The sequence below is a fragment of the Ovis aries genome, chromosome 8 (assembly GCF_016772045.2).
Source record: "Ovis aries strain OAR_USU_Benz2616 breed Rambouillet chromosome 8, ARS-UI_Ramb_v3.0, whole genome shotgun sequence".
In the NCBI taxonomy this organism is placed as follows: Eukaryota; Metazoa; Chordata; class Mammalia; order Artiodactyla; family Bovidae; genus Ovis; species Ovis aries.
The window spans coordinates 54,765,525-54,785,938 of NC_056061.1; the positions used below are offsets into that span (position 1 = coordinate 54,765,525).

Sequence of the window (20,414 nt, forward strand, 5' to 3'; positions counted from 1 at the left end):
AGCAAAAAGAAAACTGATGTCAACCCAACAGTCTCTAACTCAAGAAAAAAGGATCTAGTTGTATTTTTCTAATTCAACTTTATTTTTATGGAAAAAAGAGTACTAAATAAAAAGGGACAGTTATTACATACTTTTTGTAGGGTAGGTCACAAAATATCTAATTAGATACTCAGCTAAATATGTTCAACAGAAATATGTATGTAAAGCACATATTTCTCCCTAAGGAGATGAAAATTTATTCTTGAAGGGCAAAAATATATCCATTTTATGTATAAGGCAAACATATTCATGCAGTGCATTAACACATACAGTATATCTGTAGAATTAAAATTTCATTGGTGATGATTAGAATAAAATGACTAAGAGGTTCCTTAGGGACAAGGTAATGAAAACTAGATTGAGAATCATGGGTCTGAAGTGAGAGTTTTTATTATCAAAATATGTAAGAGAATTAAAATATATGCTATGTGGATTAATTTTTGACAGTGAAAAAATTGACTATTATTAGTTCCTGTTTAATTTTTGTTAATATAACCAACTAAAATAATGCTTTAGAAATGAAAAAGCTAGAATATTTGCTTTTAGGAAAATAAGATGATATGAGGAAATGTTAGTTTCTAGAGTGAAAGTCTGGAGCACTCTGAAAATTAAGTGTGGAGCATTTTGGAAATTACCTAGTTCATAGGCCTATGTGTAAAAAAAATCACCATTAAACTTGGAAATGAGAAAGAATACTATTGAACTCTAAATAAATAAAATATTAAAATTACTGGATTGATGAGAGCTGTACATTTGAAATGCCAAGAGACTAGATTTGACCCCATTTTGTTTAGATAAACGGTTAAAAAGACTTTTAACATTTTAATTAAATTATATGCTAATAACTCTTTTTAAAGTTGATCAGTATAGAGAGCTAAAAGAGAGAAATCTCATAATGACTCAATTAGTATTTGGGCTAAAAGTCATAGACTCTTACCATCATTATCATGTATTTAGGATCAGTTATTTTCACATCCATGCTTTAGAGACTGAGTTAGATGGTGACACATAAGAAGATAAGGTATTTGTCCTTGAATATCTCAATCATATAAGTGGCAAAAAAAGAACATAAATGATGGTTTTATTGTTTGGACTGATTGACTTAAAAAAAAAAAAACCTATGTAGATATTCTTACATCTGTAAACATTCTGATTAAAGAGAACAATGCTGCAGTGGCCCATTTTAATCTGATGATACAAATCTTAGGATATATTACATTTTTTTCTTTCAAGCTTGTGGCTTTTCTGTCTTATTTTTCCTTCAGTAGGTTGGAAAACTTTGGTCATAAATCTAGTGTCAGATGCAGAGCATGTACTCAATACCCCTCTTAAGACAGTGATTCCCTTGTGCTTTGTATTGTACTTACTGGTCCATGTTCTTACTTCCTTTGCTGTAATTCTCTTGAGGACATTTTTTATATTCTCTTTGGCATTTCATATAATGCCTTGTATGTAGTGTGTCAGCTATGATTTGATGAATGAGTGAGTAATAACAGAGAATAAAGGAACAGTGAGAAGTGATATACAGATCATTTATTAATAATTTAATATTGATAGCAAAGGAAATTAAAATGCTCAAAGAACCTACCCATAAAGCAGATAGTTCATTCTCAAGTTGAAAATGAATTAGGAATACAGTCAGGGGTTGCTTCATGGATGATAGTTTTTGATTACTCCTAAAGAAATTTTGAAAAAGCAATTATGTACCTGGGAACACATAACAAGAATTGAGATCCAAGCTTCGAAGATCACGTGTATTAGAAAACTACTAAGAAGTGGATAACCTCTGCCTCTGTGAGGTGTAATAAAAGTCCTGGAGCACTATGCTTCTGTGTTTGAATTGTGCCACTCTAAAGTATATTAAATATCAAACTGTAATGTTCTATAGTAAGCACTGTTTTAAAACTATGTTTAAAACTATCTTTTTAAAGAAAATTCTGGAGTCTTTCAATAAGAAATTACTTAGATATGCAGTCTCTTAAGGGAGATTAGAAAGCTAAAAAGGAAGTAGAATCTGATGTAATAACTAAGTCTATACATATCAGAAAGCAGAGTGCTAGTAAGGAGCTAAAGAGATGTTCTCCCTGATTCATCATTTTCTTAGCAGCATCAAGAGGCTCTTTAACCAGTCCATAAGAACACACATATAAGAATTATTATATCCACCAATGGATCAAATTGCCAACATCCATTGGATCATAGAAAAAGCAAGAGATTTCCAGAAAAGCATTTACCTCTGCTTTATTGACTATGCCTAAGCCTTGACTGTGTGGATCACAACAAACTGTGAAAAATTCTGAAAGAGATGGGAATACCAGACCACCTAACGTGCCTCCTGAGCAATCTATATGCAGGTCAAGAAGCAACAGTTAGAACCAGACATGGAACCACGGACTGGTTCCAAATTGGGAAAGGAGTACGGCAAGGCTGTATATTGTCACCCTGTTTATTTAACTTATATGCATAGTACATCATGCGAAATGCTGGCCTGGATGAAGCACAAGCTGGAATCAAGATTGCCGGGAGAAATATCAATAACCTCAGATATGCAGATGACACCACCCTTATGGCAGAAAGTGAAGAGGAGCTGAAAACCTCTTGATGAAAGTGAAAGAGGAGAGTGAAAAAGTTGGCTTAAAGCTCAACATTCAGAAAACTAGGATCATGGCGTCCGGTCCTACCACTTCATGGCAAATAGATGGGGAAACAAAGGCAACAGTGAAAGATTTTATTTTCTTGGGCTCCAAAATCACTGCAGATGGTGACTGCAGCCATGAAATTAAAAGATGCTTGCTCCTTGAAAGAAAAGCAATGACCAGCCTAGACAGCAATATTAAAAAGCAGAGACATTAGTTTGCTGACAAAAGTCCTTCTAGTCAAAGCTATGGTTTTTTCCAGTAGTCATGTATGGATGTGAAAGTTGGACCATAAAGAAGGCTGAATGCTGAAGAATTGATGCTTTTGAACTGTAGTGTTGGACAAGATTTTTGAGAGTCCCTTCTAATGCAAGGAGATCCAACCAGTCCATCCTAAAGGAAATCAGTCCTGAGTATTCATTGGAAGTACTGATGCTGAAGCTGAAACTCCAGTACTTTGGCCATGTGATGCAGAGAACTGACTCACTGGAAAAGATCCTGATGCTGGGAAAGACTGAAGGCACGAGGATAAGGGGACGACAGAGAATGAGATGTTTGGATAGCATCACGGAGTCAGTGGACATGATTTTGAACAAGCTCTGGGAGTTGGTAAAGGACAGGGAAACCTGGCGTGCTGCAGTCCATGGGGTCGCAAAGAGTCTGACATCACTGAGCAACTCAACTGAACTGATAATTACCATATTTAGTATTGACAATATTCAACAGTAGTAGAGGTTGAGAAAAATCAGAACCAAGGACTTTTCTGTTGAGTGATTCTAACTCAATCGATTAGGAACTACACTCAATAAAGAAAAAGTATGGTATAGACTCAGGACTAAAAATGAAGAAGTCTAGAAACTTAAAGTTGTGGTTTCAAGCTGGGGTACTATGCAATAATATATAAGATACATGCAGACTTAGATCTGATAGTTGTTTTCAAGTGAGTTGAAATGAATTGAGTGTAGGATTCAGTGAAGTGAATTAGTGTACAGATTTATAAACTGTAGCAGGATCTAAAGTATTTTGCCTCAAGGTTTGTCACAATAAACAAAGTAAAACTAGCAGTTGGTTAACCTGTTTTTATAGGTATAGATATCCTACTATACTTACCATGTTGTGTTGGTAAAGACCACACTCATTTTGAATGATTCACTAGAAAGATTCGTAACTTTGAAAAGCTGTATAGTCATGGTTTATTAAAGTAAAAAAGGGGATTAGTGGTCCAGTGGTTAAGACTCCACACTTTCAATTCAGAGGGCACAGGTTCAATCCCTGGTTGGGAAACTAAGATCCCAGCTGTGCACAGTGCAGACAGAAAAATTAAAAAGATAAAGTGAGAAGGATACAGGTCAAAATCCTGTGTCCTTTTGTATGCAACAACAGGTGCATAGAAAATCAAGGAGAGACCAAGCACAAACTTCCAGTTATCCTTTCCCAGTAGAATCATACAGAGAGTGGTTAATTCTAACACTGTTTTACAATACGAATGAATTATTATCAACCAGGAAAACTCATTGAAGTCTTAGTGTTCAAGGTTTGTATTGGAGGTCAAATTAAGTAGATATGGAGTACTCATATGACTGACTTCGTCTACTCAGTCTCAACTACCCCTAGGTCAAACTGACAATGGCAAGGACCCCACATGAACAAAACTAGGCATTTACCATAAATCACATCATTAGCATAAAATATCTCATATGACTCCTGGTTTCAGTTATACAAAGACATTCTTATCAGGCAAGATATTCTAAGGGTTTAGTGGTTATGTCCCAGGAGCTGGTCTCAATTTAGAATGTGCAAGGTTTGAATACTCTAAGATCATTAAATTAATCCTTTACTGCGCCTCATGATATTGAAAAGTTTCTTTGTTCTAGTGTCTCATGTTATGGATACTTTACTTACTATTGCCAGGTTAAACACCTCAAGTAGAGTTGTGTTGATTTATCTCCTACTAGAATACTTTTAATGACTTTTCATCAATTCCTATGGGATAAGATCCGATCTTTTAAAGGTTTATTACATGAAGTTAGGGGCCCTGGAACCCAAGCACCAAATTAAGATCCTAGCATAAGGGAAATATTCATTATAGTTTTTTAAAGATTAAATACTGAATGAAACTTCTAAGCTTTGAATTATTTCTTATTCCTATTATTTTTGCTAATGAGGTCTCTCTTCTATCCCCTCCATCGGGATGAATTTTTAAGCCATGCTTGAAGGCTTAGGTCAAATTCCACTCTTGTCATAAAGCCTCCTCAAGCCTTCATAGCAGAAACCAGCCCTTTATCCTCTGTGTTCTTATCATTTATTTCTGATATCTTCTTTTCATGTTCTACCTTGCATTATGTTGATTGTAAATGTACCTTTTTACTCAACTCTAGATGCTGGCTTTTAAAAACAGAGATCTTGACTCATTCATCTTTATAGTACCTAGTCAACCATAATGTGATGCTTTGGTTTATTAAATTGAATATTGCAGTTATTTAATCGTTACTTTTCAAGGTCATATTGCTAGGCTAAAATATAACTAACAAAAATGTAACTAACGTTTAAAAGTTTCTAATTGTTAGGCTCAGTATGAATCTCAGAAAAGTGGTATTACAAGCTTTCAAATTAGAGTAAATGAAAGTAAATTAGACCAAGCACATAAGAACACAGTGTACAGAACAGCTGTACTGTGTCCTTAACAGAATAAGCTAAATTATCATTATTGATATGTTTCATCTTTCCTGCCTTTGTCCTCTTCTGAAGATGCTCTCAGGTTCAGGATTTTGGGGATATATTTGCTATCTTAGGTCTGAAATTAGTTTGATTAGTTTTGTTGACATCTATCATCTCAAAATATCTGAAATTTACCTTAGAAATAGCAATAATACTAGCAGGAATATCAGTGCAAAAATTAAATTTGTGTGCATATTGGGAGGGTAAAGTCTGACATGTAAACCACGTCTAGAGACACTCTTTCATTTAGGCTCCTGGCAATGCAGAAATGGTTGGGATGGTAAGGAACACATAGAAATCAAGCCCAAAACTTAATTCAAATATGTTATTCTCTTGGATATCAGAATATCTTTTTGTTTATTTTTATAAATTTCTCTATTTTTCATGCTGTTGTTCTTCTTTTATCTTTCCCCCTATATTCTCACATTTTTATTGCCCTATCTTCAGCCCAATCTTTATTCAAACATGTTTTTATGAAACGTCTACTAGGTGCACAGCACTTCACCAAGAGATTTATTTAAACTTAATAAAGTTTTATTAAGCTAGTAGTCAGTGTTGTACCAGAAACACTTCCATTTTGGGGTATAACAAAGGCAGGTAAGACAGGGTTCTACGTTTGAAGAGATTATGGTATGGCTGGAGCGAATGATCTTAGAAGATATCGAAGTACTTTTCTGTGGTTATTATGGAAGAATGACAGAAGGCTATGGGAACACATTTGAGAAAGAAGTTAGTTTTCTAAGGAAAAGGAAAATTTCAGAATTGAAGTAGTAAGAGAATTCAAGGAAGAGGGAAAATGTGGGGCAAACTCATACATGGGGACTACTATGAATCTATCTCCTGAAAAGCAGGGAACTTTCATATAGAAGACATTAGTCAAGATTAACCATTCTTTAACTGAGAGATTATAGCCTTCCCAGTCTTTCGTCATGTAGTCAACTTTCTCCAGCTTGAGTTCCATGTATAAACAAATAATTTTTCAGTATCCTGGGTCTAGGATTAATGAAGCCAATCCAGAGAGTAGTCACCAAATGAGAATAATTTTTTCCCCATAGTGGTACTCTATGATTAACTGACTATACCGTGTTAAAGGAAACACTGTGAAAATTAACTAGGGAAAACTTTCTTTCCTACTGTATCTCATCATGGAAATAGTGTGACTGTTTGCCCAGTTTCTCTACCTGTCTCATTCTTAGGCTTGCTTCAAGGATTTGTATTTTTCATATGTGGTGTGAAAAATATTTTACCATCTGTATAATATCAATGTTCTATTCTACATCTATGTATCAGCTTAATATCTTTTATTTTATCATGTATCATGTGTTCTAAGGGGAAGCAGTTCAACAACATAGATGGTTAAACATTGAACCAAATGTCTAAGTTATTGCTGGATTTATCATGACAATTACTCCACTCTGGACAAAGGTGAAGATCAAATTGTAACTTGGTGAAGTAGATTAGAGTACTGTTTGATAATAAGCATTATTTCATATTTTAGTGTGGTTAGGACAGCATATAGTTAATAAGAAGTTTTTGAGATTTTAAAAAATATGATTATACATTAAATAAAGTTGACAGGTAACATGAAGAATATATAGCTTATATTTTTCTTAAGCAGCAATAGGGACAGTGTTCTATTTTGAAAGGCACCTGTGTTAATAACCTACTTCTCTGTTTATAGGAAAATGTTGAAGGAGGAGACTGTAGTCGCTGCAAATTTGGGTTCTTCAATTTGCAAGAGGATAATCACAAAGGTTGTGATGAGTGCTTCTGTTCAGGAGTTTCAAACAGATGTCAAAGCTCCTACTGGACCTATGGCAACGTAAGCAATAAATAGCCTTTGAATTCTGTGTGCTGCTCTACAGGGCTTCTTGCTATTGTCCTTCTGTAAGAAATTAACTTTTTTTTCTTGTAGTGTTTCTACTTAAACTTATCTTGGAGAAGTGATGGAATTTTCTTTCAAATACTAGCTGTGTCTCTTTGACCAAAGCCTTTAAGGTTTTGTACCAGTGTGTAAACTGGAACCTCTTGTAATAAGTCAACACTAGCCTTTTCAGTGTCCATGATTAGTATGTGAAGCAATGATGGAATTCATGCTACTTTTGCCTCAAGGGCAGACAGTTCAACAGAGAATACATCTGATTGTGATAGGAAGGATTATGAATTGCATTCACCAGTAGTTTTGGTATACACATTCAGAGAAACTGCTTTAACAGCTATGTACATAATACCTATTACCCACCATTCTTTAGTTGTGATTTGTTGTTACCATAGCTCTTTCTTTGTTAAAAGAAGAAACTAAATTTGAATAATATCTTCCTTCTTAATTGATTTGAAAAAGTTCAAGTTATTATATGTCTAGTGGTGGTGACAGTGGTTTAGTCCAACTTTTGTTACTCCATGGACTGTTGCCTGCCAGGGTCCTCTGTCCATGGGAAGAATGGTGGAGTGGGCTGCCATTTCATTCTCCAGAGGATCTTCCCAACCAGGGATTAAACTTAGGTCTCCTGCATTGCAGGCGGATTCTTTACCACTGAACCACCAGGGAAGCCCTGATATATTCTCCCTCTACCATAAACATAAACATGTTTCCCTCCTACCTCCTTTGCCTATCATACACTCATTGATTTTTCATCCCTTCACAGACAGCAGTTTGCCTTGTTATGAAACAGGACCTTCAGGGAATTTCAAATAGTGTGCGTGGCAGCACTTAGTAGTACAAAATACAAGGAAACAGGCTGGAGAAAGGAAGAGAAACCTACAGAGGGAATGAGAAACTAGATATACATGGTTGAGTTTACTAAGAAGTTGAGCTCTTATCCTTGGAGAGTAAGTAACTGAAGGATTGTAGCAGGGGGTGTTGTGATTAGAGTTAGACTTTACAAACATCATTCTTTTAATAAAACTGAATTCCAAACACTACTGCCTTTCAGCTTTAATCAGCTAACTAATCCTTTATACAGCTATGAAAATTTTCTCTACTTGTGTTGCTCTTAAGTCTGAAATATTATGAGTAGTTTCTGATTGTACTCTTCATACCTAAATGAACCTGTGCATACTTTATCAAGTGTTGCTTGTGGAACAGATTTTGTAGAACCAATGGGAAATGAACAGCTAGTCTAACTTCACCCTCCAGACTGTTCCATTAATGTACAAAAGTTTTATGATTAGCAGAGGCGCAGAAGTAGCATTCAGCCTTGTACTTCAGAAACTAGGTTCACTGATATTTGCATTTCAGGAGTTTTTCTGGAAAGAACTTTCTCTGAATCTCACTGGGCTGTCCTAGGAGGTCTGATGAATGATGTTGGAAAGGGAAGAGTAGTAGTATGTATCTTGCTGCTTTTCTGTCCAATAAACTTTCACTGAATCCCTCTCTTTGACAAAGTCAGTCCCAGCAGTTCCACAGCTTTAGAAGATACAGAATCAAATGACCTCTGCATGAAGAAATTTAAAAAATATTTCATCCATATGTGATCACCATTACCATTCTGCTACCCATTACGCACAACACCAAGCAGTTCACACATGACTAGTGGGTCCCTGGTAGCCGCAAACCTCTGTATCCAGTGTTATGTCCTGACTAGGTAGGATGGTTTAAATTTAGAATTGTAGCTGTGTGCCACACAGAGCTGGAGAATAAACATGTCAAAGCAAGTCATCTTTCCCTAATTCCTCCTTAAATGTTCCTTCCTTTTCTGGGCAAAGGAGCAAGACTAGGGGTTCTTATAGCACTTCTGACCCCATGGGAAGGAATACCAACAGTATTGCGAGCTGGTGTTTTCAACTATCCTGGAGCCTCAAGTTGAAATTAAATATATGAAAAGGAAGGAACTAGTAAATGAAAATCTACCTTTCATATCTTATGTCTTTTCCTCCTTTTCTTTTCAAATGTATATATAATACCTTTTGAAATAATTGTTTCCATAAGAAACAGGAAAGCACTAGTGGAGTGAAAAATTCGACATTCAAACTTCAACTATTTGATAATTTATACAAAATTATGTGTGATTTTAAATGACTTTTTAAGAAAGTAGTATTTAAAATCATAATTTTAAAAAATCACACTGGATTAATAAAAACAGATTACACTATAATATCATCCAAATTCCTAGAAACATCAAGAAAAAAAATAATGGTGAGAACGTATGAGACATTTAATGATATACACAGCTTTTATATTTTCCTAAATGTTCATAGTTTTTGTGTTTTTAATTTTCAAACTATGAACGCTACAGAAATAGGAAAGAGAAGTGTCTGGGTTCTTTTCCTAAGTGACGATGATTGTGTGTTTTCTTTAAGATAAAAGACATGAGTGGCTGGTATCTGACTGACATTTCCGGCCATATTCGAGTGAGCCCCCAGCTGGATGACTTAGACCCACCTCAGCAGATCAGTGTCAGCAGCGTGGAGGTCCGCCGAGCCCTGCCCCAGAGCTACTACTGGAGTGCACCAGCACCTTACCTGGGAAACAAGGTGAGGCCATACAGTGCTAGCTTCTTGCTACATTGCTTCAGCTGATCAATAAGGAGAATGGGTTTTATATAGTCTTTCTTTAAAGGAAGATGAGATCAAATATATACTGATTGGATTGCTGGAACCAACTAAATCAGATTAAGCTGGACTTTTCCACCCTGCCCCATGGGTGGTTGCATCCCCACATCACAGTTCTGTATAGTTGCTATCCTGTGTCAACATTTTGAAAGGACAAATAAAGCAATGAAGCCTTTAGACTTTTTGGTTTTGTTTTTTTGCAAAACAGATTGTAGATATTGGAAGAAATGGTGTCATGTTTACTTGAAATAGCTGTTTTTCTAGAATTGTCTGTGGTGGAATACTTCCTGAAGTCTTTCTCATCTGTTTCTATTTCATTTCAAAACTGGTATTCAAGAGAGCTACTTTCTCTACCTTGTCGGAATGTTAATTGGAAATGAAATTTATTACATAACTAATTTAATACTTGCCATGAAACTTATAATAAACACCATATTTCCTGGAGCTCAGGAAGAGAACTACCATAAAAGAGCCAGGTTGAAAGCACATGTTTGTTTTCAAGCCCACTGACACACATAAACACACATACACAGATAAACAAATATAGCACTTTCAGAGATGAAGGTGCTTCTTTCTCCCCCCCTGTTGTGAATTAACTCTAATTGCTTGGCTTTTATCATTTTATTTTATTTTGCTTAACAATTCATTGGAAACAAAATTTGATATTGAAATTCTAAATGAGAATACTTTGATCTGTGGAACGTAATACCTTTTCAGCTCATAATTAAATGACCTGATCACACCAGAAATTGTGACCGTCCCAGAAAAATCCTTTAGCAAATTGATGCTATTTAAGACTAGTTTTCATCTATAAGAATATAGCTTACTTTGGAAAAAATCTTCATGGGTAAATAAAAATATTTTAATAATTAGTGGTGTGTGAGCATTAAGACAGAAAATCTTGCTAGTTCATATGAATAGAAACTAGTGGTTTTATGTGATTGAAAACATTATAATTTTTGGCCTGTTTCTTATTTTTACAGGCCTCTAAATACCATTATGAAAAATGTGTAAATGAGTAAAACACATTTTTCAATGAATATGTATTTTTAAAGAGACTATGTTGCATAAAATTTTCCAGCTGTAATAAAAATCTAGTTAAACTGTTACTTCAAAGCCCTTTCCAACAAGAGGTCATTCTATCCTATTTTATTTAGGAATTCCTGAATACCTGACAAGAATAAAATAGCACATACAACTCGAATGTCTATAGCTTAAAATTGCCAAAATACAAAACAAACAAAAAAACCAGAAGCTGCCTTTTTTTTCCAACTGCTCTGAGGAATTTAGAGAAGAACCATGGATCAAAATTGGATGAGCTTCAGAGGTCTTACTTTCCTTACCAAAGTGAAGTTTACTTATAGGTAGTTTTTAAAAAATAGAATATTTGCCATATTTTCCATCATTTCTTCTCTGCCCATATGCTTTTTCTTTCTGTTGGCTGAAAATCAAACTGACGGAAGGCAAGCAAATGGGACATGAAATAGCATCAGAGCAAAGCATTTGGACATCCTGTTCGTAGTGTTGGTTCCCAAAGATAACTTTCCTTATCCTGTCTGGACTGTTCCTTGTAACCACCCACAATGAAGTGCTTCATATCCTGCACAGATCGTGTTCACATCAAAAAGCTGTGTTTGCCTGTGCTTCGGTTTCCACTCAGTGAACAAAGTACTGGTAACAGGGTGTGCAAATTGTTTGAATATGGAAGACATTTTTTAATGTAATGTGGAAGCCCATGGTGGTTTACTGTCAGACATCTCAGCATGAATGAAACAATTTGCTTTAATAACTGAACCATATAAATTTTTGATACTACAATAATACTGCAAGCTCTCACAAATTACCACAGTACATCCTAACTGTCATGTCAAATCACGTAAATTACAGTCATGATGACATGCTTAGCTTGGTTGATATAATATCTTGCTAAAGAAATGGAAATTTGTAGGGCCTTATTTGTAAATCTAGTAAAGTCACTTTTCTAAATAGTTGAGGCTAAATTCTTTCCCAGTAATTGCTGTTGGAATCAGAGCCATTGCCAAAATCTGACAGAAATAGTATGTCAAGAAACTAGTCTATCTGCTTAGATACTGAATTTGATTTGCATTCATGACCAGGAAGCTCTGGACATATAATCCTTCTTTTGCCTTTTTAGTATTAATTTCTAAGTTGAAAAAAGTATTTATGAGATGCTATTAGCTTTTCCTAAATATTTGTATAACTGATTTTCAAACATTTTCTAGGTTCCTCAGTGATAAATTCACTTATAACAGATGGGAGATGTGTTGTACGTATTTTATTTTAATGAGGGTGCCACATACCTGTCTTCCTGTGTTTTGGTAACCTAACCCCAAATAATAAAACTGCTCTCACTTGAGATACACTTTGCTAACATAGAAACCTGCCTGGTCATAATTAAATTGAAGAGCACTAGCCAGTTTAGCAAAGGAATACTTTTCATATTAAGAAACATTTTTGTTGACTACAGTCCCTCTTTGGAATAATGAGGAATACATAGGTGGATATAGTTGTGTATGTAGATAGTAGATGAGGCCTGGAAAAGTTAGCCTATTTTTATACTACTCATTTAAAAAATTTCCATAATCTTGTTGTCTATGGCAAGTTTGTGTGCTGAACCCACAGTGAGGCCAAACAAGTTGAAACATCGGAGTTTCGAGCTGAAAAGGGCCGAGCAAAGAGAGTGAGGCAGCCCACGATGCTCAAAAGACCCAAACTCCTCAAAGCACTTTTAGAGGCAAAGTGATGGGGGTGAGGGGGGGATATGTCACATGGTATGTGATCAGCTTGTGCACAGTTCCCTGATTGGTTGATGGTGAGATAACAGGGCAGTGTTACAGGGGTTAACATTATCAGCCCTCAGGTTTCAGTAGGGGGCTATGTGCTCATGGTCATCAAGTAGTTAGCTTCTTTGATTTGATGAAGGTTTTAGCATCTCTAAAACCGCTCAAGGAATGTGCATTAGTTTACTGTTCTCTGGGTGCTTTAGGGAGGAACTAAGTATTCTCTGGCTGTCATATGTAAGGTTTATTGTTTCAATTCTTACCAGTTCTCCTGGACCAACTGCTATTTTTGTCACTACATGTTCAATTCCTTCAAGCATTAATTTATTTGTTGTTGTTGTTGTTGTCCTGGACTTTATTATTAATTCTTGAGCCAGGCTTTTATGACTCAGGAGGCCTGGGAGACTACAGGTTTTCTAGGAATAAAAGACCAGCAGATGACATGGGGAATGACTCTGTCCTGAGAAGGTCCCATGGAGCTCCACTGGGTTACAACCTCAACTATGAGTTAATCCCTCAACAGCAACCTGGAAAATGTTTTTTTCCCATATATGTGTGAGCATTCAGCACAGTGTTCACAGTCGAGTGTTAATTCCCTGCCCCTTCCATTGTAGACGTTCAAAGAAAATTAAGTCAGGCTCCCCCAGGGCTCTACTTGGCAGCATCTTATTTTCTCCAAATACTTGACAGAGGTTAATGCTTGGTTTTAGGGCATTCATGTAAGCATGGAACCAGGCATGAATGTAAAGTGCTAGAGCACAGAGTCCTGCTGACTTGCTACAGGCCACAGCTATTGAGAAACAGTTTGGGTATTTCAGAGTTGGAATAATTTACTGCTTTAGTAAACTAAGTGCTATTGGAACATTGAAATAGTTATTTCTTTTCGGTTACCCTAGTAATCTGAAATAGATAGTGCAGCCTCCAAAACCAGTTCTCTTCCTATTTGTAAAGAGCCCTGAGAATCTGACTTGGCCTATTGACTGTTCCCCCATTACCAGTAAGGTTTGCAAATCTGTCTCTGAGTGCTATTAAATTAATCTTATGTGATTTGGTCTTTATAAAACAATGCTTATTTTCTACAACATGTATACTATCTTTTTCTGTTTCTAGTTTAGAGGAGCTTTTTAAATTGTTTCATTGTAGTTTCCAAGAATACCTATAGTTTAGCATAAGCTGCATCTTATGAACAGCTGACAAAAGAGCATCTCGTTTTAAAAGTAATCTCTGGTATTTCTTTGCTGTGCTTGCTTGACTTACAGTTCTACCTCTAACATCCCTAATTAAAGCTGTGGCTTTTAAGGAGATTGATATTTGAAATTTATATGACAGGGTAGTTCTTGTCAAATGAAAGGAACTTCACAAATATTTTGTGATCAATGCTATATTTTTAACAACAACAATAGAATAGTTTTGATTAGATTTCTCAGAAATGACTCGAGTTGAGATTTAAGTTAGAATTGAAAGATGATTTCCATAATAGTTAAAAAATTAAAACCTCACTAATAAGCATGAGTTGCTCTCCTTTTAGCAACATAATTTATATTTCTGACTTCTTTGCTCTATATTCCTCAGAATTATTCAAAGTATAGGTCAGACTCTCTCCCTCATCCTTAATGTCCTCCAAATTAAGTCTCAGATTAAGTGGATTAATTAAGAATGTATTATATATGTGGAGAATGGCATGGCTATAGAGGTAAATAAGATAAACAAACTGTGACTGAATTTTTATTCCATAAATCAGATCATATAAAAATGATTTGGCAATAGAATAATACCAGAAGAATATCTGTTGTCAAGAACAAACCAAATATATTGTTAGGGGCAAATATTTATAAAAAATAAACAAACAAAAATCATAAGAACTCATTTATTACATGTAGTTCTGATAATGTCTACTCTGCAAAGTTAACCCAACTATGAGGACTCACAGTAAAGTTTCTAGAATAGTAAAAATTCATAAAACTGACTGAGGGGGAAAATGTTAAAAATCATATGAACATTGAAACAATTGAATCAGTAGCCAAAAAATTATTCCTATAAGGAAAACAATGGTTTTATTTATTTCTGTTTAATTTGTTAAATCAAATTTTGAACCTTAAAAACTTTTTTCAATCTTACATAGCTTTACAGAGAACAAAATGAACTGCAGCATGCCAGGTTTCCCTGTTCACCATCTCTCTGAGTTAGCTCAAACTCATGTCCACCGAGTTGGTGATGCCATCCAGTCATCTCATCCTCTATTGCCCTGTTTTCCTCCTACCCTCAATCTTTCCCAGCCTCAGAGTCTTTTCCAATGAGTTGCCTCTTTGTATCAGGTGGCAAAATATTGGAGCTTCAGCTTTAGCATCAGTCCTTCCAATGAATATTCAGGGTTGATTTCCTTTAGAGTTGACTAGTTTGATTTCTTTGCAGTCCAAGGGACTCTTGAGTCTTCTCCAGCACCACAGTTCAAAAGCATCAATTCTTTGGCACTCAGCCTGATTTGTGGTCCAACTCTTACATCCATGCATGACTATTGGAAAACCATAGTTTTGACTCTACAGACATTTGTTGGCAAAGTGATGTCTCTGCTTTTCAACACACTGTCTAGGTTTGTCATAGCTTTTCTTCCAAGGAGCAAGCATCTTTTAATTTCATGGCTGCAGTCATCATCTGCAGTGATTTTGGAGCCCGAGAAAATAAAATCTGACACTGTTTCCACTTTTCCCCCAACTATTTGGCATGAAGTGATAGGACTGGATGCCACAATCTTCGTTTTTTAAATGTTGAATTTTAAGCCAGCTTTTCCACTCTCTTCTTTCACCTTCATCAAGAGGCTCTTTGGTCTCTCTTCACTTTCTGTCATTAGAGTGGAATCATTGGGATATCTGAGGTTGTTGACAAATCTTCCTGCAATCTTGATTCCAGCTTGTGATTCATCCAGCCTGGTATTTCACATGATGTAATTTGCACATAAATTAAGTAAGCAGGGTGACAATATACAGCCTTGTCTTACTCCTTTCACAATTTTGAACCAGTCCATTGTCCCATGTCCAATTCAAACTGTTGCTTCTTGACCTGCATACAGGTTTCTCAGAAGACAGGTAAGGTGATTTGGTATTCCCATCTCTTGAAGAATTTTCCACAGTTTGTTGTGATCCACACAGTCAAAGGCTTTAGCATTGTTAGTGAGGCAGAAGTTGATATTTTTCTGGAATTCTCTTGCATTTTCTATGATCCAGTGGGTGTTTGCAATTTGATCTCTGGTTCCTCTCCCTTTTCTAAATCCAGCTTGAACATCTGGAAGTTCTCAGTTCATGTACTGTTGAAGCCTAGCTTGAAGGATTTTGAACATTACCTTGCTAACATATGAAATGAGCACAATTGTGCAGTAGTTTGAACATTCTTTGCCATTTTTCTTCTTTGGGATTGGAATGAAAACTGATCTTTTCTAGTCCTTTGGTCACTGCTGAGTTTTCCAAATTTGCTGGCATATTGAATGCTACACTTTAACAGTGTCATATCTTTTAGGATTTGAAATAGTTCAGCTGGAATTCCATGACCTCCACTAGGTTTGTTCATAGTAATGTTTCCTATGGCCCACTTAACTTCACACTCCAGGATGTCTGGCTCTTGGTGAGTGACCACACCATTGTGGTTATCCAGGTCATTAAGACCTTTTTTGTGTAGTTCTCCTGTGTATTCTTGCCACCTCTTCTTAAACTGCTGTAGAAGGCCAGAGAGAGGGAGTCAGGCTATATACAACTTTGCAACAAAGAGGGCAGGCCGTCAGAACATCAAAGATTATTGTTAAATAAAGAAAACCAGGTATTAAGCTAAGAAACTTAGCATTCTTCTATGGGAATTTGCAAGCCTCTGGGCTCACTGAATTCTTTCCTTTCATATGTACTGCAGGTATCTGGGACCACTTGCTGTTTCTTGATTGTTTACATCCTTAATTCCTTGTTCACCGTGAGGCATGGCAGAGGATAGTTGCTTCTTGCATTCCTCTGAGCTCCTTTGCAATCATTGCAGGGGTGGCAGCATTTGCTGGGTCACAGGTATTGTATTCCCTTTTGGGAGCCCTCATTCACATTTGGAGGCCTCAAATCACTGATGGCTATGACATTTCTTGCCCACTGGTATGTCAGGAAATATTTCATTTTACAAGTCAACCTTGTTTATTTACATCAGCAAAAACCAATTAAAACAGCACTTTAAAAATAAGTCCTGGGCTTTCCTGGTAGTCCAGTGGTTAAGGATCCATCTCACAATGTAGGAGACACTGGTTTCATCCCCGGTCCAGGAAGATCCCACATTCTGCAGGGCAGCTAAGCCCCTGAATCACAACTATTGAGTCCACGTGCAGCGACTACTAAAGCTGGTTACCCTAGAGCCCAGTGCTACACAGCAAAACAAGCCACAACAGTGAGAAGCCTGAGCACCACAACCAGAAAGAAGCCCCTGCTTTCTGCAAGTGGAGAAGGCCCGCTCACAGTAAGGAAGACCCAGTGCAGCTAAAAATAAATAAAAATTTAAAGATAAGTCCTTTACAATAGCAACAAGTAACAAAATACTAAGGGTAGAATCTATATAGAAAAGCAAAGAGCTTTTCAAATAATAAAAGGAAATCCTAAAGAAAGAAAGAGATGGGGTTTTAATCAAAACTTACCTGATAAAAAGACTTAGGACTCATTTTTTAAAAAAGTAATAATGATTGAGACAAAGTGCTATTGGTGTGAAAAAAGATTAGAAATGATCAGTGGAGTTGAAAAAATAGCCCAGAAATATCCCATGCATGTATGGATACTTGATTATTAAGAAAATAGAAATTGCAGATCAAAGACAATAGAATGGACCATATAGTAAATGCTGTTGGTACCACTGAGTATCTAAAAAGAAAAAAAATGACCATACCTGCATCTCTACCTCATATTATACATAGAAGTAAACTCTAGTTGAAACAAAGGCTACAGGTTTCAAAAATCATACTATAAAGCGTGGAATTTTTACTTCTGGCCATGATTGAACAAATCTTTCTTAGACAACAAGATAATTTGAGAAAAAATGTGAAACAAGTTTTTAGACACTTTACAGCAGATATTGTAGAACTTTGATCCCTGAGAGAAAAAAAAAAGAACCAGATGAATTGAGGTTTAACAGCTGTTAAGGTTGTTGCCTGGGTGTTGTTTCAAGGTAAAGTGCATTGAGAAAGTGGAAAGTGAAAGTGAAGTAGCTCAGTCCTGTCTGACTCTTTGCAACCCCATGGACTGTAGCCTACCAGGCTCCTCCCCGCATGGGATTCTCCAGGCAAGAATACTGGAGTGGGTTGCCATTTCCTTCTCCAGGGGATCTTCCCAACCCAGGGATCACACCTGGGTCTTCCGCATTGCAGGCAGGCGCTTTAACCTCTGAGACTATCATAGCCAGAGAGTGTTTTATGTACTGAGTTTTCATATTTAATCCACTGTTTATATAGTGTTTGATTGTTGATGGTAGTGGGAGAAGCACAAGATGGTGGGAATGGATGGGACACAGATATGTATAAAGGAAGAGGGCCTTCTGTAAGCCAAGGAGAGAGGCCTGGAGCAGCTCCTTCTCTCATAGTCCTCTGAGAAGACCAGTCCTACTGACATCTTGATTATAGACTAACAAAGGAATATATTGGGCATCCCAGGTGGTGCTAGTGGTAAGAACCTGCCTGCCAATGCAGGAAACATAAGAACTTGGGTTCAATCCCAGAGTAGGGAAGATCAGCTGGAGGAGGGCATGGCAACCGACTCCAGTATTCTTGCCTGGAGAATTCCATGGACAGAGGAGCCTGGTGGGTTACAGTTCATAAAGTCACAAAGAGTTGGACATGACTGAAGCAACTTAGCATGCATGCAAAGGAATACTTTATTTCTTCCTTTAATTTTCTATGCATGTCTGTGTCCCATCCTTCCCCATCATTCTACTCTTGACTCAAAGCTATTATTTATGCAAGGGAAACTGGTCAGTTATTTCAGTGTTTTGATCCTTATGCTTTTCACAGATCTGATTCAAATGCTGCATCTCTTCCTTATTATTTCTGTAATCTTGAACACATCCCATTATTTAGTTGATACTTACTTTCAATATCTGCAAACTGAGAATTCTAGCACCTCCTCAGAGTTGTGCAAAGCCCTCAAAAATGCCTTTAGCACATAGAAGCTGTTCAATAAATGCCAGTTGCTTTGAGAACTTCTGTAGTTGTATGGTGCAGCAGTTTATATGAGAGGTAGATCTTTATATCAATAAAGCACATTTGTTAGAGAACACTTTGTCCCTTGCTTATTATTTCTATCTGATTGAACATCTGGTGGTGGTAAAGACAAGATAGCATTAAAAATAAAAAACGGACAATCACAGAGAGTTAACTTTAGAAAGTAAGTCAATTATGTGACTCTTAAACAGCAGTTTGTGAAAATGTGAAAAAATTAAGTCAGTTATCTAGCTTTTGGAGAAACCTGCAGAGTGTTTTGTACTTTACCTTGAAGATACCAGAATAAAGCAAATGAGCATCGTGTCACATCTTTCTAAGCAAATGATGTGATAAGTAACTATTTCTGCCTTGCTAAGTTGCTTCAGTCGTGTCCGACTCTGTGTGACCCCGTGCGTGCCTACCAGGCTCCTCCGTCCATGGGATTTTCCAGGCAAGAGTACTGGAGTGGAGTATTTAAAGGGATTTAAGATTTCTGCCCATCAATAACTGATTAGGGAAGTAAATTTTATCGTTATTAAAAGCAGCATCAATACCTTGCAGTTATAGTGTAGCAAGTTAAGGGCATTAAAGTAGACCCAACTCAATATGACTGTTGTTTAGTGTGCTAAGTCATATACTAGTCTTTTGCAGCCTCATGGACAGCTCCTCTGTCCATAGGATTTCCAGCTGGAATGGGTTGCAGTTTCTTTCTCCAGGGGATCTTCCTGACCCAGGGATCAAACCCATGTCCCCTGTATTGGCAAGCAGATTCTTTACCACTCAGTCACCAGGGAAGCCCCAATATAATTTATATCCTTATAAAAAAGGAAAACTTGGAGAGAGATACTCATACAAGGAGAATGCCATGTGAACATGAAGATAGCCATCTGCAAGCCAGAGAGAGAGATCTGAAACAGATCATTTTCCCACAGCCTTCAGGAGGAGCCAACTCTGCTCCTTTGGTTTTGGACTTGTATCCTTTAGAGCTGTGAGACAGTGAATTTCTGAGACATATAGGTTATGGTTTTGTTGTGATAGCCTTAGTAAACAAATCAAGTAAAATATCAATTATTTTAAAAATTCAAAGATTTTCATTTTGTTTTAATTTGTTGCAAACAAAAGCCTAATCTCATAGCTAAAGAAATTATAGAAGTTGATAACAAAGACCAACAGTTAAACAAAGAAATGGGCAACGCATATGAATGCACAGTTCATAGAAACGGAATACAAATAGCTCTTAGGTATAAAATACAATGTACAACCTGACTCATAATACAACTATACTGAGAAACTGTCATTTACCTTAGAAGAGGCAACAAAATGGTAAAATGGATAGCATGCTATTTTAAGAATTATTTATTTATTTTTGGCTGTGCTGGGTCCTCATTACTGCACAGGCTTCCTCTAGTTGGGGCAAGAGCAGCTACTCCCTAGTTGCAGTGTGCAGGCTCCTCATTGCCTTGGCTT

The 20,414-nt window shown here is 36.5% G+C and overlaps 1 protein-coding gene across 3 annotated transcripts in view; it reads left to right on the forward strand.

Annotated features, from left to right (window-relative positions):
• The window catches only part of LAMA2 (laminin subunit alpha 2), a 684,287-nt gene that overhangs the window by 297,996 nt on the left and 365,877 nt on the right, over positions 1 to 20,414 (forward strand). For all 3 annotated transcript variants that reach the window (XM_060419598.1, XM_060419599.1, XM_060419600.1), the window contains exons 11-12: positions 7,075 to 7,215; positions 9,693 to 9,866. In XM_060419598.1, coding sequence (XP_060275581.1) covers positions 7,075 to 7,215; positions 9,693 to 9,866 — 315 coding nt within the window. The remainder of the gene's footprint in view (positions 1 to 7,074; positions 7,216 to 9,692; positions 9,867 to 20,414) is intronic.